Genomic DNA, 18,929 nt, shown 5'->3' on the forward strand with positions numbered 1-18,929 from the left:
CCTTTATTGCATAAATAAGTTTTTTAATTTAATTTTTTTAAGGAGGGCGCAGCTCACAGTGGCCCATGTGGGGATCGAACCGGCAACCTTGGTGTTATTAGCACCACACTCTAACCAACTGAGCTAACCGTCTACCCCCTGCATAAATAAGTTGAAAAATGTTAGCATATTCCTACTTCAAGAAAACCTAGATGGAAAATGTGCATTTATAGTACAGATCAATGTGACAGAGATTATTAAGTATTATCTACCTTTACTACTTGATGGGAATGAGATGGTAGAGAAATTTAAAGAGCTGACTTTACTACTTGTTGAAAATCAGAAATACTCCTAAAATCATAGTCAATGGGGACACAGATTTTAAAAATTCAATAGATGTACTTTCTAAAGAACTTCTCTTCAGTATACATATGTATACCAGTCAGTTGCACTTGCTCTTAGGGGAAGAGATGGTCTCCTTGAGTTTGATATTATAAATAAAAATTTTATTTAAAGTGTCTTTTGTTATTCAAGTAGAAAAGTTTTTTTAATTACTGTTAAACAAGAAGTGGGAAGTGAGGTAATTCATCTTTTTGACAATAATCTTCTCTTCCTCCAACAGTATCATCTTCTTTGAAAATTAAGGTAATTCCTTGTAAATAAGGCTTTTAATAAATTACAAATATGTAATTGGTCTTGTCCATCTTCTTCCTAACTACTTAATGCACTGTTGCATAGCAACAATTTTTTTTCCCTTTCTGCTGCTGCTTTGTTGGAAGTCTGAGAGTCTGAAATCTGCATTGGCTTGGATGAGCCTGCGGATTTTTCTGGTGCCAGGGGTGCAAATATCCATTGTAGAAATCGGTAGCTGTTAGTGTTTTCTTGAGCATCACTGATTGAACACCAATCCAGCCATCCTAAGGGGCAAAAGACAATTAGTGAATAGGCAGTGTTGCAAAACTTCTATCATGAAAATAAACCAATAAACCTCATTAAATGCCTAACTACAAAGAGCACTGTAACATATGTAGCATATATGATTCTTAGACTCTCAAAGTTTATTACCAAAGTATGATAACAAATGTACAGACCTGCATAAACCTATTTAAACAGAGGAAGCAGAATAAAAGAGGTATGTTCTATTTGCATGGTTTTTACAGCTTTCAGAGTATGTCCACGCATTGTATCGTGATGTTTATAACCGCTCTAAAGGGTAGACAGATCCAGTATCATCCCCACAGAAAACTGATTTTAGAAGAGAAAACTGATGTGCAGAGAGAATGAGTGATTTGTCCGAGGTGACAAAACTGGTGGGACTCAAACTCACATGTTTGGACAATTCCAGCTTCTTCTATGAGAGCAAACTGCAGATTTGCAATACAGATATTCACAGGCCCAGACAAGGAGAACAACACATATGCACCCAATGTTATTCCAGAGTAAGGTGAAGACAGATGAAGTGAGCTTGATGTAGGAGTTCTGTATTTACAGTCTGCGTAGGTCAGATCAATCTATCCCACATTTTAAACACCCCATGAAATATCTCACACAAACACCACACGAAAGAAAATACCCAGGAAATAGAAGGAATGTGGAACACTTCTCAGGACAACGCCATTGTCTTATAAAAGAATGGTTCCAAAGTCATTTTAAATAGTTAAGAACACTGCTGAATAGTAAAAGCAAGTAGGACTCATGCACTATAGTTCAGCTAGATACTTCGCTATGATTCACTTTTATGATAGTCATTTTAACAAGATGACTTGTTAATAAAATTGGATTACTGAGAATATACAAGTTTCTTTTAAGGAAGCACTCAAGTTACTGAGTCTTCTTTCACTCTTTGAGGAAAAAAAGCCTTGGCAAAACCATCACTTTCAAAATATTATTCCCGAGATTCTACTTCTTAAGAAAATTAAACTGTCCATTGGTTCAATCTGATGGATAAGCAATTGAATGAAGTACTAATTAAAAATGATACATCACACAAACTATAAACTCAGTAAAACAAGTATGATAATTTAAAACTAAAGGAGATGTACCTTGCAACAAACCAGCAGTATTTGTGACTGTTTGTGGTATCTTATGGATCCTGGAATAACAGCCTGCCCTGTTGATTTTGGATCTAGAGAATGGAGGACGGAGGGGGGCGTGGAAAGGGGGAGGGATACGAGAGAAAAATTATACAACTTTATCATGCTTCTTAATGATCAAAAAACATCTTGGGTGGCAGTACTAATACTGGAGAGGACACATCTACTGATGACCTGACTGCAATCCAAAATTTAGGATGGAGCCACGGTGCTCTGTGTGTATCTCAAACCCAAAGGAAGCTTTCATACCCACGAGTCTTTTACCCAGTCTCCCAGAAATCATCCTAAAATGTTGAACTAGAAGTTTTGACCATTTGGGGGGAAAAACTAGCTACCAGTGAAAAGATATACAGGAGGCTTAGGATCTAGGCTGCCCATTTCATCCCTACCAAACAAATCCTAATTCCCAGATTCCTGGGGAACTCCGATTCCCTCCGAACGACACCAGCTCCTGCTGTGGCTCACACTCATTCAGTGCACCACGTTGGGAGGGCACTGATAGGTTTTAAAATGGACCTGTGTTGTGAAATGCTATAGCCTGGCCTAGAGGCTCACTGAACCGCCCAGAGATTTTCAGTATGATATTCACCAGAATGAAATTAACCAACTCATTTTGCATTCCCTGAAAACCTGTGTAGGGAATCACAGAGTTTAAAATGGGATAGTAACACTGCTCTGCCTACTTCCCAGGTCCCTATGAGGATTAAATGAGAAAATGCATGTGAATGGACACTGCAAAGAGTAAGATAATAAATGAATGTAAAGTATGATCATTATTGAACTGAAACAAACTAAATGAAACCTTATTTTTAGTAAATGTGACCTACGGAAAAGCAGATACATTTTCAAATAGACTATAGTGAAAACATTTTCTATGTCAGCTACTCAAAAGTTAGTACCAGTGAGGACTGAACTATTAACTTCTACCAAATCCAGAAGTTTAATGGTATTATCCATCCAGAGCGTCTGTAATGGAATCTGTAAAAATTAAAGAAGGTATGATTAAAGAAATACACTCAACCCCCACACCCTTTCAACTACCATTTTGTATTAATTGGGTCTGATTTCTCTCTCAATTATAGAGGAATTGAGAACTCAGTTTCTAAATCTCACAGAACACAACATAGATATGATCCCCTATACTAGTCGCTAGGATTTATAAGATCTTAACAGTAAACACTATTTTTAAATCAATGTTTGTATTAATATTTCTAATTAAAATGTATGCACATTAAAAAATGCAAGCATTACAGCAATTTTGTTAAAAAATTTAGAAAATGAAAGTATTCTGTACTCCCATCCCGAGACAACCACTATTAACAGTTTGATATGTACAATATCTTTGTATTTTTTTCTACAAATATTATTGCAAAAATCTAGAACATACAATTTTTCAAGGAACTTTTTTAACTTTAACCATAAACCCTGGTCAACTTTTCATCAGTATACACTTATATATTTCATTCTTTTTATCTGCTGTATAGTATGTCATTTTATGAATGTACCATAATTTATGCAATTAATACCTTCAAAAAATTATACCAGAGATTCTACTATTTCTTAAGAAAATTAAACTGTCCATTGGCTCAATCTGATAGATAAGCACGTGACTGAAGTACTAACTAAGAATGATAAATCACATAAACTACAAGCTCAGTAAAACAATTATGATAATTTAAAACGAAAAGAAATGTACCTTACAATAAACCAGCAGTATTTGTGACTGTTTGTGGTTTATTATTAATATATTTTGCTTTCAATTTTTTGCTGTTATAAAATTATATAAAATGTGGTAATAAATAGCCTGGTAGATATATTTTTTGAGGACTTTTATATTTCTGGAGGATAGTTAATGTTTTTAATAGACTACTTGGATTAAAGAGTATCAACATTTTATTGTTAAACTGTCTCAATGAAAGAAAAAAATGACTTTGTTATATTGAGGCTGAGGAGCACTGATATATTTACTTGCACTTTTTATTTATTTCTCTGAAAACTATCAATTTATGCTTTGTCCATTTTTAAAAATAACTGAATTGTTTATCTCTTGCCTATTAATTTGTGAAAGCCTTTTACGTTTTTAGAAAAATTAGCCCTTTAGCTCTTGAATGTGTTATGAATATTTTTCCCAGTTTGTTGACTTTTAGTCTTAGTTAGGTATACTATTTGTTTTCCAGGTATAACTTTTTTTATTTTTATGGAGTAATATTTATGTCTTTTTTCTCATGACTTCAATATTTCACATCAGGCTTAAAAAGGCCTACTCACACTTCAAGATTACTAAACATTATAAAATTATTCAATTGTGTTTTTCCAGTCCTTTGTGGTTTCACTTTTTAATTTAAATCCTTGATCTATCTAGATTATTTTGATTTTAAAAGGTAACTCTCTAATGGCTAACCAGTTGACCCTTTGCTATTTATTGGATAATCCATCTCACCCTTCCCTACAATGTGAAATGCCACCTTTATCACATAACACATTTCCAATATACCTGACACCCTAGAACTTGATTTAAAGATGTTAACAAAATTAACACACACCAGGAAATAAGTTCTCTCAAATTTCTGAACAAATTTATGTTTAGGGGGCGGCTGCTTAGCTCAGATGGTTAGAGCAGGTAACATCAGGGTTACTAAATCAATCCCCACATGGGCTGACGTGAGCTGCGCCCTCCACAACTAGATTGAAACCACTACTTGACTTGGAGCTGATGGGTCCTGGAAACACACACTTAAAATAAAAAAGAGTTATAAAAAAAGAAAAATTTATTTTCAGACTGTAGTTGAATCTTCTATTTAATGGATGCAGGTGAGGCCCAGAGAACTGCTGCTATTTTTCCCAAGTTTAGACACAGCTAGTTAGGAGCAGAACCAAGGATCGGAATCTATGTTTTTGTCATTCTCAACTCAGTGCTCTTTTTATGAGATCCCTTAAAGAAAACATTTAAGTTTTAGAAGAGTTAGGCAGTTGGCAAAGATTTGAACATTAAATTTAAACTTAAGTAAATTTGAAGAAAAGTTCATAGGTGTTCATAACCTTACATATGACATATTTTAGTACAAATCCTCTTTTGTAACTTGCTGACTCATTTTGCTTTACCGGGTCCCAATAAAAGTTATGAAATGATTTTCATATGTATAACTTTTGTCTTCCAGAGAACTCAAAATACTTTTGAAACATGCTTACTGACTAAAAAGAGATTTATATTTACTGAGTTATAAATATGCTAGGAATAGAATCAGAATTTACAGTTCTTATTCTTGGGGAGGTAAAGCTCATCTTCACCTATGATCAGAGCATTGCAGAAAGGAAAGGGATGGTAAGAATAATTTCAATGTCCACCACCATTACTGTCAAAGTCATGTTTGCATGGATTTAAATTCAGAGTTTATCTCCTTTGATCTTGACAGTTGTGAACAGTATTGAACCCCGTTTTCGAGGTAAAAAAGCAGACACTCAAAGAAGATAAGGGTCTTGCTCTTGGTTAGTAAATGTCAGCCCTAGGAATCAACTCTCACCTTCTGGTTCCATGATAAGTACTTCTTCTGTTATAGCACAAGCTTTCCTCAGTGGAGAGGAAAGGTGAATTGCAGAAGGATTATTATATAGTAATATATATCTGTGTGTAACTTTTTGAAGAAATATCAAATTGTTTTCCACAGCAGCTGTAACATTTTACATTCCCACCAACAATGTATGAGGGTTCCAAATTTTTCCATATCCTTGTCAACCCATGCTATTGGCTATTTTTTAACGATGATCCTAGTAGGTGTTAGTTAAGTGGTATCTCAGTATAGTTTTAATTTGCATTTTCCTAATGACTAAAGAAGTTGATCATTTTTTCATGTGCTTATTGGCCATTTATATATCTTCTTGGGAGAAATGTCCATTCAGATCCTTTGTGCATTTCCTAATCAGGTTGTCTTTTTGTTGTAGTTTTAAGAGTTCTTCATATATTCTTGATCCTAGAGGTTAAGCATATATATGATTTGCAAATATTTTCTCCTATTCTGTAGGCTGTCTTTTCATTTTCTTGAGAGTGTTCTTTGAAGCCCAACAGTTTTTAATTTTGAAGTCCAATTTCTCTATTTTTAGTTCGGTTGCTTATCCTTTAAGCATCATATCTAAGAATCATTGCCTAATTCAAGATCATTAAGATTTCCCCGTTTTCTTTCAGGAGTTTTACAATCTTAGCTCCTACATTTAGGCATCTGACCCATTTTGAATTCATTTTTGTATATGGTGTGAGGTAGGGATCCAAATTCATTTTTTCGATTGTACATATCCAGTTGTCCAAGCTCCATGTGGTAAACAGACCATTCTTTTCTGATCAAATTTTCTTGGCACTTTTATCAAAAATTAGTTGATCATAAATGTATGGGTTTATTTCTGGACCCTAAGTTCTATCCCATTGAGCTATATGTCTATCTTTATGTCAGTACCACAGTTCTTGATTACTGTAGCTTTGTAGTAAGTTTTGAAAACAGGAAGTGTGAGTCCTCCAACTGTTCTTCTATTTCAAGATTTTTTTGGCTATTCTGGGCCTCTTGGGATTCCATATAAATTTTAGGATCAGCCTGTCAATTTCTGCAAAGAAGTCAACTAGGATTTTTATAGGAATTGTGTTGAATCTATGGATCAATTTGGAGAATAGTGCCATCTTAACAACATTAAGTCTTCCAATCCACGAACAGAGGTCTTTCCATTTACTTAGGACTTCTTTACTATTTATTAGCTCTAATAATTTTTTTGGAGATTCATTATGATTTTATCCATATAAGATCATGTCATCTGCAACTAGAGATAGTTTTACTTCTTCCTTTCTGATCTGGTTACCTTTTTTTTCTTGGCTATTATCTCCGGTACAATGTTGAACAGAAGTGGTGACAGCAGACATCCTTCTCTTGCTTCCAAACTTAGGGGGAAAACTTTCAGTCTTTCACTATTTTAGTATATGTGCTGCTGAAGTGAGCACAGTCTTTCACTATTAAATATGATGTTAACTGTGGGTTTTTTGCAAATGTTCTTTATCAGGTGGAGGAAGTTCCCTTCTATTTTTATCATAAATGGGTATTGGATTTTGTCAAATGCTTTTTCTGCATTTATTGAGACAAATTATGCATCTCTTGTCCTTTATTCTATTAATATGGTATATTGCATTGATTGATTTTTTTGTATGTTGAACCAACCTTGCATTCCTCAGATAAACCCCACTTGGTCATAGTATATAATCCTTTCCTATATGTTGTTTGATTCAGTTTGCTAATCCTGTTGAGGGTTTTTACCTATATTCATAAAGGATATTGATTTGTAGTTTTTCTTGTAATGTCTTATCTGGTTTAGCCTACCTTGGGTTTTGTACTACTTGCTCCCTCTGCCTGGAATGCTCTTTTCCTGATCTTGACATCGCTGGCTCCTTATTGTCTTCAGATTTCAGCTTAAGTGTTAGTTCAGAGAGGCCTTCCCCATCTATCCAATCTAAAATAACCTCCCGTTAGTCTGTCACATTATCCTATTTTAATTTTCATCAAAGAACTTATAACACTATCTGATATTTTTATTTATTTGCTTATTTGTTGTCTGTCTTCCCACATCATCCTTATCTCAAGTACCTAGAACAATGCATGACACATAATAGGCCTTCAATCAATAATTTGTTAATGAATGAAGGTATCTTTTAAAGAGCACCTACTCTGTGTCAGACACAGTACTAGATACTTTATATACATTATATCAGCCCTAATTTTCCAGTGAACAAACTAAAACTCAGAGGTTACTTAATGCCACTGAACTATGCACATAAAAATGGTAAATTTTATGTTATGTATATTTTACCACAATGAAAAAGGATTTAAAAATACCCCAAATGTCAGGATTTTTATTTATACTATATTAGATTCATTCCTAAATAAAAATAGTTTGAAAGTGAATAACACATTTACACAGACACACACACACACACACAGACACACACACACACACACACAAGTAAAACTGCAATCTGACTTCCAACTTACTATATCTCCAATGGCACGATAAAGTCTGAATATTTCCTCTGAAGTTTGTTCTTCCCATTTTATACAGCTGGTACTAGCAGAAATCTTAGGGGCTATAAGATAAAGCCAATAGCAAGATTGAGTATCGGGTTCACTGCCCATAAATTGATCACAATTGATGCTGAATGAGATATACAAGAGAATTCATTATATTATTTTCTCAACTTCTATATGTTTGGAATTTTCTATAAAATAAAGTAATAATAAATCAATCATACAAGACTAGAAGAAAACATGGGTTAATTTCTTTATAACCTAGGTATGGAAAATAAACCCTTCTAACTATGATTCAAATTCCAGAAGCAAGTAAAGAAAAGAATGACTATATAAAAATAAACTTTTGCAAAACAAAAAGAAATGCCATAAATCAAGTAAAAAAAAACACAAATGAAAAGTATTTGCAATTTATATCACAGTACTTTATATCTATGAGCTGCGATCAGAAAATATGGTGAATGTTTAAATTTAAATAATGTATTACAGTAAAAGACACATTGCCATTAATCCCCCTCAAAATACTCCCCCTTGCTTCAAACACACTTATCCCATCGTTCTTGCCACTTTCTGAAGCAGTTCTGGAAGTCTTCTTTTGTGAGTGTCTTTAGTTGCTCTATCATGGCTGCCTCAATGTCCTGAATCTATTCAAAACATTTACCTTTCATGGTCATTTTGATTCTGGGGAAGAGCCAGAAGTCTCATGGTACCAGATCCAGTGAATAGGAGGATGAGAACCAGATCCAGTGAATAGGTGGATGAGGACACACCATAATGTTTTTATTTAACAGAAATTGCTGTACCAGAAGTGATGTGTGACACGGAGTATTGTCATGATGGAGGGTGATTTATGTCACACTTTAAAACACACCTTCTCTCAACTGTAGCTCAACACCCGACTGACTGTACCAAACAAGTTGAAACTTGTCACACACTGTTACTAAGGTTCAATGCAACTGCTTCCGTATTGAAGATCCCTGCCTTTCCGTTGGATGGCACTCAGCAGCAGCATTCATTGTATTTTTTAATCACACCTCGTATTTATATAGATATATAAGACATAGCTATATAACAAATATAATTTATGTATAATTACATATTATATTTATATTATATTTAGAATACTTTATAACTATTATATAAATTTATTAATCTCTATTACATAAAGTACTCCTAAAAACTAAGAAGAAAAAGATCAAAAACCTGACAGAAAAATTGGCAAAAGATATAATAGACCCTTCAGAGAGAAAAAAAAAAGTGCAAACAGTCGTTAAACATATGCCTAACCTTGTCCACTGACACCTCATTTTAGAATGTATTGTACCAGATGGTTTCTAAACATCACCCCCCCACTAAAATGAATAAGGGAGAGATGGTTGATTCCAGTGTGGGACAGAGAATTTACAAAGTGAGCCTGGGACATCTTGTGCTAGAAAGCCAGGAAGCACTCAAAAGCTAGTTGGGGTTTGGGGGATGTTAAAAGGATACAGGAGCCAATGTTAAGGGGCTCCCACTGGCCAATCCGGGAGAATTTGGGTATTATGAATTATGAATGTAATTAACTGTAAAACACAATAAATGAAAATCCATGAAGTCAAATGATAATTTTAAAAATTCTCCTTTGCCACCATAACTGAAGGCGATTATGGCATAACTCCCTACTCTAAAAATTGATAATTAAAAATAAATTAAGCATTTATTCTGCTAGTTTAGGATGAACTAAAATTCACCTCCAATTAATGAGGAAAAGAAAAGCTCTTCTTCACAGAACAATGCCAACTACGAAATGTAAAAGGAGTTGTAAAATCACTACTTACAGTCCCTAATGAGATAATCCATTCAAAAAAGGAGCATCAATCTGCTAAAACTATTATGTGAAAGATTGTTAGAGAACAGGATTTTTGCATGGTGCCAAAGTATTACCCTGCATATCACCTGCTAATTGCAAATTGAGAAACATATCTTTACACTGGAAAGATCTGTGGTTACCACCTCAACCAAATGATCAAACTTCACTTCACCAGCTTTGATGCAACCTGGTATTGTGGCTTATTGATGTGACTGTCCTACGATTGGAGGGGACAGAAGCAAGACTATTCTGAGCATATCCTTTTAAATAGTTTAACTTTTGAATCATTTGAATGTTTTACACATTAAAAAAATAAAATTAAATCATAATTTAAAAAGCAATCCTTAAAATTAAAAACAAACAAAACCAAGTATCACTAGAACATAATATCATCTATGAGATACTCTTTCCAAAAACTTTAAGCCTAACTCTAATTAAGCCTTTAGAACTTCCAATTTATAGGAAATATAAGGGCTAGAAGAACAAGTTAAATAGTAATGAAAGGAAACAGACAACTGGCATGGCTTCTTCAAAAAGTAACATGGAAATTTAAAAAATAGTGGAGGAATTACTCTAGATTATAGGGACTAAACAGACATAACAACTAATTACAATTTGATCCTAGTTTGAAAAATATACAGCTATAAAACGTGTTTTTAGACAATTAGGGAAATATTTAAATATGAACTGGATATTAGATGCTATTATGGAACAGGTCATTTTTCTTAGGGATGCATGCTGAAGTGCTTAGGGATGAAAGGTCATGATGCATACTTCCAAATGGCTAAACAGAAATTAAAATGCATATACTAAATAAACACACATTTAGAGAGAGCAAAATAAAATATGGCCAAACATTAATAATTGCTGACTCTAGATTAAACAGGTATTCACTGACTTTCAACTTATCTCTGTGTTTAATACTTTTCAACATAAAGAGTAGCGTAAAAATTTCCAATCTTTCATGAGGTTGTATGTTTAGAGGCAGAGGGAGACCTTATCAACCATTCTTTAGAAAAGGATATAGAAGTGGACACTCAATCTTTAGTTAAAATTAAAGGACATATGCAAGTGAGGAAGTCAGAGTGTTCAGATGCCATCACGAAAATCAAAACCTATGAAAGAGGTAAGAGTTCCTGCAGGCTTCACTCACCGTATGTCAACCCCTCAGGTGGCTGCTGCCTTCCATTGTTCAAACTTTCAGGCAAATTTTTCAAAACTGAAATAAGCTAAGAAAGGAGAGTAATATATTTAGGATGTAAAGAACAAAAGCAGAAATACATTACAATTCATATTATCTATAGCTTTAGAAGAGCTGTGTGGCAGGTAAGGTAGGAAATTGGCTTAAGCTGTGAGGATACGTATCTACTCAGTGGAGTTTCAGTAGAGATGCTGCTCTTTGTAGAGCGCAGGTTTTTGATACGCTTCCAGAGAATGCTGAGCTTTGCCTGGCTGTGCAAGCTTTTGGTATCAGGACAGGCTATGCTTAGTTATCACATTCTCACCCTTCATAAGGGAAGGCAGTGGAGCCTCACAGAAGTAGAATGTGTTCTGGGAGTTACGTAGTTCTGGGTTCAAATCCCAGTTCCACCATTTACTAGCTGTTGTGGAAAAGCTATTTTACTTGTCTGCAGCCTTCAATGTCATCATGTATAAAACAGTCAACAGCAACAGCTACCTCAAAGGTTTGCTGGGAAGGTAAAAAATAAGTCTATAGAGTATCTAGAACAGTCCTGGAACACAAGCCAGTGCTATTATAATAACATTTCTGAGGTGAGTACCTAGAATCTATATAGTTGGGGAGAAAGTTTTCCTCTACAGAAAATTAATGAGTTCATATAAAAATCATTAATTTGGCCATTAAGCATTTACCTACTGTATGCAGATTCAATGAGCTCTACAAAGCTGTGGAGTTCATTTATAGTTGCATACAGGTGCAAATGACAAACCCAGGCAAAGAAGTGGGAGGAGAGCTAAGAACCACTCAGGAAATGCTGTTTGTTCAGTCTGACAGGGATGAAAGGTACATCTATGAGACTGAGAGTGAAATTGGGAAGAATAGTCTAAAGGCCTCACTGTGAAACAGTGGCCCATATAAGACCATGTGTTTCATTTGAAAGCCTTTATTAGGTACCCACTCTGTGTAAATCCTCAAAGACGTACATGAGAGCACAAATGCCCAGCTAATTTTTAGGAAGCCAGGGATAGAAATCATTCTTTAAAAAAACAATGACTTAAAATTACATGTCATAAAATTGTTTCCTCAACATAACCACTTAGGAAATCTACTAAATGAGTAAAAAGCAGTGGGATGTCAGAGAACTGTACCATGTTGGCACCCAGTCGTGACAGCACTTCTTCTAATTCCTTTGCAGTGCTCTTGGGTGGCACAGAAATGGTTTCCTGTTTGAGAATTGGACCTACATCAAATCTACCAAAAAAATTAGAAACAATAACATGATTACTGACAATTTCTTACAATCAAAATGTTTGTCTACATGAGCGTTTACATACCACAAGAATAGTTTAAGCTTGGCCAAGAGTTTGAATGTTAGCCATTAGCAAGGGAGAAATGCCAGTTTGAAAGAAGGGAGAGTAAGACCTGGCCTTTATATAGGTTTTAAATTTATTTTTTCCTAAAGGAAAAAAGCACAAGGCTGCATATCAGGAATTTAATTGCAATTATAGATAATTTCACTATTAGTAATAAATAGTATTAAAAGAAATCTCTGTTTGTATAATGAAAGCATAGAGAAAATAATTTCTTTTCCAGGGAAGTACAATTAGGAAATTCCTAATTATTTCTTTCCATATTTCCTTTCTCAAAGGACAAGAGTTTTGCCTGGATTATAATCACTGTTGATTATAAGCAGATACAAGTGTATTTGCAATCCCACAAGTCTTACATTTCACATCAAGCTCAGTAAATATCAGCTATTAGCTTTTATTAGAAATATGGTTTATTTTGAATATTTAACTTTGTGGTTCTGTTAATTCTATTTTTAACCTATGAGCTTTAATAAAATGTTTATTACGAAAAATTACAAACATTCACAAAAACGGAGTGACTAGTCTACAGAACCACCCTATATACATCACCCAGATTTTAGAATTATCAAAGTTCTGCCACTCTTGTTTCATCTACCCCCTCCCTCTTTTTTTTTCTGAAGTATATTAAGGCAAATCCCAGACATTGAGTTGTTCTTGTGAACTTGTGAATTATTCTTTTTTAGGAGGACATTAGGTGACAATAGGCAGAGGCTTAATACACTCCTAAAGCAATTTTAAATAGTTTCTTAGATTGTAGGTATAATAAAAAAATCAAATGTTTAAGGCAACTATTGGTATATAATATATTATTTCAGGTTCCAAAATTTTTTTGACCATAGTTTGACTATAGAAACCAAGGCTAGCAGAACTGAGATTCATTAACAACTGATATACAAAAATCCATCTCTTATTTATACAATGCCCAGTTGGTAATGATATAATTTATTTGAATTAACAAGTTAAAAATTTCACAAAGCCTTTAAAGAGACACTGCACAAATACCAAAACACACATGGCTTCTGTCAGAAACCGTAAGCAAAGGGAGGACTCTGGAGCTGGAGAAATTAGTGAGCAGCATCCATTCATCCACTTCCCCCCCAAGAACAGACTGATATCAACATTTAAAATCACCAAAAAAAAAATCTCAAGAAAATAAGCTGTACCTTTTCGGTCTTATTTGCATAATTGTCACTCCAGTAACTGTGTCTCCGTGAAGCACGGTATGGATGATAGGGGCTGGACCACGCCACCTCGGGAGGCAACTGGGATGGACATTCAATATGCCACTGAGTTAGAAAAAGCAGAAGTTAGTATGTAAGGGAACTGTACCATGTAGTTACTGCTACCTAAACTAATATGCTACTTTCCATCATTCAACTTTCCTAGAAATTCTGAAATACTAACAGTTAAATCTAGTCTTGTACCACCTGAAAAGGGAGCCAGAGCTAAGTTCACTGTCTTACCATAAGAGACCAATGAAACTCAATTAAAAACAGAGCAAGAACAACTGGTTTATTTTTCCAAAGATGTTCCATAACAGCTCACGATGTCTGGGGATTTTTAAATAAACACCCAAAAATGCATTTTTTGCTGTATGAGTAGAACCACTCAGACCCTGTGGTGCATCTCATGGATGTGAGATGTGAGTTATGTTTATATTTTAGTTATATAATTACCCTCACTTCACTTAGTTTGCATATAGAATGCCTAAGACAGCTTCCTGAATCCCCATCAAACGATCTATTCACCTTTCCTGTTTATCCCAATATACCTATCACCCATTAATGAGCAGTTGAAATAATTTACTGATGTCATTAGTGATGTTTCCATCAGCATGATTATACACTTGAGAGTGTATATATATATATATATATATATATATATATAATATATATATAATATATATATGTATGTGTGTGTGTGTGTATATATATATCTATCTATATATGAGAAAGTCTTAGATAGTCTAAGTTCCACTCTTCAGCCCAGTCTGATTCATCCAACAAATATTTACTGAACAGAATCCATGTACTGGCAATGTTCTAAGTATTAGGGGTACAAGCAACAGTGAAATAAACATAAAAATTTATTTTTTACCCTCAGGGAGCTTATATACAAAGAGTGGGAAATAAGCAGTGAAAAACAAAATATGTAAAAAGTTTGTCAGATGGTGCTAAGGACGACGAAGAAAACTAAAGCAGAGAAGGGGACAGGCATATTGGGTGGGAGATTGTAATTTTAATAGTGGTCAAAGGTTTTACCAATAAGAAGACACTTGGTCAAAAACATGAGGAGGTAAAGGAATAGCCATGCAGATAGATAGATGGGAAAACAGCTTTCCAGGCCGAGGAAACAGGAAGTACAAAGGTTTTGAGGAAGGTAAACGCTGGCAAGTTTAAGGCACAGCAGAGAGGCCAGTGCACCTGGAGAGGAGTGAACCTGAGGAACAGTACGAGGAGATGAGGCCAGAGAGTCAGCAGAAGACCAAACCAAGTAGACACGTACTCATAGGCCAAAACAAGGCCTTTGTCTTTTATTCTGAGTGAGATAGAAAACCACCAGCAAATTTTGAGCAGAATGACATGATCCGACTTATGCTTTAAAAAGATCACTTTGGATGATGGGTTGCTAAAAGACTGAGAGGACCACGGACAAAAGCAGAGACCAGTTGGGAAGCTACTGCAGTAAGACAGGTGAGCATGGCAGCAGTTGGAAGTGATGAATCAGATTCTAGACAGATTTCAAAGGCAGGGCCAATAGGATTTCCTGATGGATTGGATGCATTACATGAGATAACAAATCAAGAAGGACTCTAAGCTTTGGGGGCCGGGCAACAGGATGGCTGGAGGTGCTATCTGCTGAGATGAAGATTTTGGGAGGAACAGGTTTTGGGCGAAAGTTTAGGAATACAGTTTTGAACATCTTAAATACCAGGTGCTTATCAGACATCCAAGCAGAGGAGGTACTGAGTATCAGGTCTGGAGTTCAGAGATCTGAACTGGAGGGACAAATTTGGAAGTTGTCAGCATATATGTAGAATTTAAATGAGAGTAGGTGAAAGCCCAGACAGTGATAGAGTACCACACATTTTAACAATTCATGCCACTAATAACATTTTTTTATTTTAAGAGAAAAGACTAAAGAAAGCAGAATTAGAGTTCAAGTTATTGCATTTTATAATACCAAGTCCAAGATCTCTATACTATATTTCCTTATAAATAAAACTTACTAGGGAAATTTAAGAATAAGAGCCTCACTCAAAAGTCGGCCAAATGAAGCAACCACTCCAACATCATATTCTCCAGATCCCACATCTGGCCACTCATACACTGAAAGCTGAGATTGGACGGCATATTGCTTCACGGGTAGTCCTTTTGGTGACGGGGAAGGTACTGTAACCACCTCCAATTTTTCAATTAATTCTTCCTCTTTGTTTTCCCTAAGTTGGAAAGATTGGAAGAAAATGTGAGTGTTAAGACAATGGCTCAAAGCTAAACTACTTCACACACATCTATGGTATTTTTATGATTAAATTCATGAAGCACTAAAGGGTAAATGATTAAAACTGGTGCAACTGAGAGACTGCATTTTTATTTTTTATTTAATTTTAATTATTTTAAATTTAAAGAGCCACATGTGGCTAGTGGCTACTGTTTGGAGAGCATAGTTCTAGAAATTTCCTGTGCGAATAGAAACATATATCGTACAGACATTTTATATAATTGGGATATTATATATACTACTCTGTATTTTGTTTTTTTTTCTCTTAACATTATATATGCTATTATGTGAGTCTTAAAAAAATAGGTTAATTATACATTTGCTTGTATATGCACCGAACATTTCTAAAATAAGAAACTAAAAACAGTGGCTGTCTCTGAAGAGAGGAACTTGGACCTGGGACACAGGTGGAAGGAAAAGACTCTTCACTGTATATCCTTTGAGTCTTTTGAATTTTGTACCATAACCATGTGTTAGTCAAACAATAAATACTTAAATATATATATATATATATACCATGGGCATCATTCCATGAGAGTACATATAGCACTACCCCGTTCTTTTTACCTGCTGCATAGTATTCCAGTGCTGGGAGGGGCTGTTCATTTATTTATGTCGCAGGTATTGTATCACACGTTGAGAAGCTATGAGAAAAGGAATAGATAGGAGGGCCCTAATAGTGCACGAGTAGCGGAGATGCCAAGTGAAGCAACAGCAGAAGGGTCAGGATACACGCAGTGAGAGATATGGAAGGCAATATGGTGAAAGCAGCCTGTGGGGAGTGCATCAAGGAGGGTGTGAAAGGGAACATGTGAAGGGAGTATGTACACAGCGTAGTGTGTGGAGGGAGGATTATGCTACAAGACTGATGAGGGAGTCAGTAGGAAAGGCTGCTGTGAAGTATTTGTAGGGGAGACTTGGAGCGAGATGACAGAAATAAGTGCAGGGGTGCATCAGGAAAAAACGGCGTGGGGAAATAATAAATGGAGGTGGGGGAAAGGAGGCAGAGAGTATGCATGGGTATAGTCACCAGATACCATGGACTTTCAGGACAAGCTGGATTGCAAATAATTTTTTCCAGTAAACGAGAATGGTTAAATTTTAGAAATATTAAATGTATACCTAAGAGTTCTGATATAAATTTATTCAGTTGAAAATTTGGTTTTTGGTTGTTGGACTATGTCCTCATTTCAACCCCAGAAAACTAGGTCTGGATGGATACAAGAAGATGGGGTGCAAAGGAATAAGGCCTGGGTGTGCAGGGCGACGCATCTCCCTGGTAAGAAGAAGTCCAAAGAACGGGAGGGTACAAATCAGAGGCAGTAGGAGGAAATGGAAAGGGGAGGGCTTTAAAGTCAGACCCCGTTTTAGCCCCAGTCAGTTTAGCTGATGACCCTAGGCAATCGGTTAACCGCTGTGAGCTCCGGTTTCCTTGCGCGAAAAAGGGGCAGCAAGGTGGTGGGACTGGACGGAGGCGATGTATGCAAAGCGGCGAGCACCCGCCTGGCACAGCGGGAGCCGGGGGCCCTTGGAGACCAGATGGACGGGGCCTGGGGTGTGGGGTGTAGACCGGACGGGACAGGGCGAGTGCGGCGCACCTTCCGGTCGCCCGGAGACGCCGAGATCTGGGCCCACACCCCTCCGATGCCGCTGCTTTCCCCAGAGCGAGTACAAACCGTCGGGGACGGCCGCAGAGGCTGGATACTAGAGCCCTCGGCAGCCGGGCCCCCAAGCCCCGGCCTCGGTACCTGGCGGCGTGCAGCGCCCGCAGCGTCTCGCGGGCGAATTGGTCCGTGCCGAAGAAGAGCACCCGCCAGGGCGGCTTCTCGCGGACGCGGGGGCCCCCGCCATCCTCCCCGCCAGGGGACCCGCCGAGCCCGGCCAGCGCTCGCCACTGGGGTCCCGATCTCCAGCCCGCGCCGCCACCCGCTGGCAGGTGCCCCCAGCAGCGCCGCACGAGAACCCTCATCGCCTCCGCCGGCGGCCTACCTTGCGCAGGCGCGTCCGGGGGAGGGTGGAGCGCCAGGCCCGAGGGGCGGGGCCCGGGAGGAAGAAACCCGAGGGGCGGGGTCTGTCTGCTTAAAGGCGTGACCGCCTGTATTGGAGCTGATGAACCAACGTGCGGGTTCAAGAGTCTCGTGACTTTTGTTGCATTTATTGGCACGATTGAGCCCATCTCCCAGAAGAACTGTTTTGGGAACAAATCTTATGTAGTTTCAGACAATGAAATCCCATTTATGTACGTAATTCTGTGTCATTTTCTCAGCTATCATGATAACTAATATTAACTGCGTATTTACCATACGCCATGCTTTGGCTAAGCATTTTGTATTAGTTCAGGTAATCCTCATATCAATTATACCAGTTGGATATTATTACAACCATTTTACTGAAGAGAATCTAAGGCTCAGTGAAGTTGAGTACCTATCTGAGGTCCTCACAGCTAGCTCATGTAGCTCCAAAGTGTGGTTCTAACCTTTTGACCTTTTATGTACCACAAAAGCCAATGTTCTCATTTTGCACCTTAGGAAACAGGCTCAATTCCTTGATCATCACTATGGTGAATCAAAGGCCCTACTCTATCCCCTACCCTCTGGTCTCCCTCTTGCACAGAGGGATACCATAGAGGAGATTCTTATGGAAAACGGGCAGGGGAAACTGTCCTTAGAAGACCCCTAAGGACCTTTAGTGCTTAGATTTTGTATTCCTGAGGCCCATGCAGTGGCTTTCTCCTTGAATGTGGTCACACATCCTGGCTATAGAGAGGAGACCAGATTCCTTTCTAGTCTGGCTTTCACCACATTTCCCCATCATGCAGTCTTAGACCCAGCAACCCTAGACCAGTCCTTTTTCCTAAATTATGAGTTCTGCACATCCCTGCTTCTGTTCCTTTGTTCATGCTAT

At 37.0% G+C, this 18,929-nt stretch overlaps 1 protein-coding gene across 1 annotated transcript; it reads right to left on the bottom strand.

The window, feature by feature from the left end:
- Positions 1-555: 555 nt before the first annotated feature.
- MTFMT (mitochondrial methionyl-tRNA formyltransferase) lies at positions 556-18,025 on the bottom strand. The gene is given in 10 exon segments (XM_081048352.1): positions 556-729; positions 732-896; positions 2,022-2,104; positions 2,972-3,050; positions 8,093-8,184; positions 11,128-11,203; positions 12,303-12,405; positions 13,688-13,810; positions 15,754-15,963; positions 17,774-18,025. Coding segments are annotated over 10 exon segments (1,191 nt in total). The 5' UTR covers positions 17,995-18,025; the 3' UTR covers positions 556-690.
- Between the last annotated feature and the right edge of the window lie 904 nt (positions 18,026-18,929).

This window comes from Rhinolophus hipposideros (assembly GCF_964194185.1).
Source record: "Rhinolophus hipposideros genome assembly, chromosome: 5".
In the NCBI taxonomy this organism is placed as follows: Eukaryota; Metazoa; Chordata; class Mammalia; order Chiroptera; family Rhinolophidae; genus Rhinolophus; species Rhinolophus hipposideros.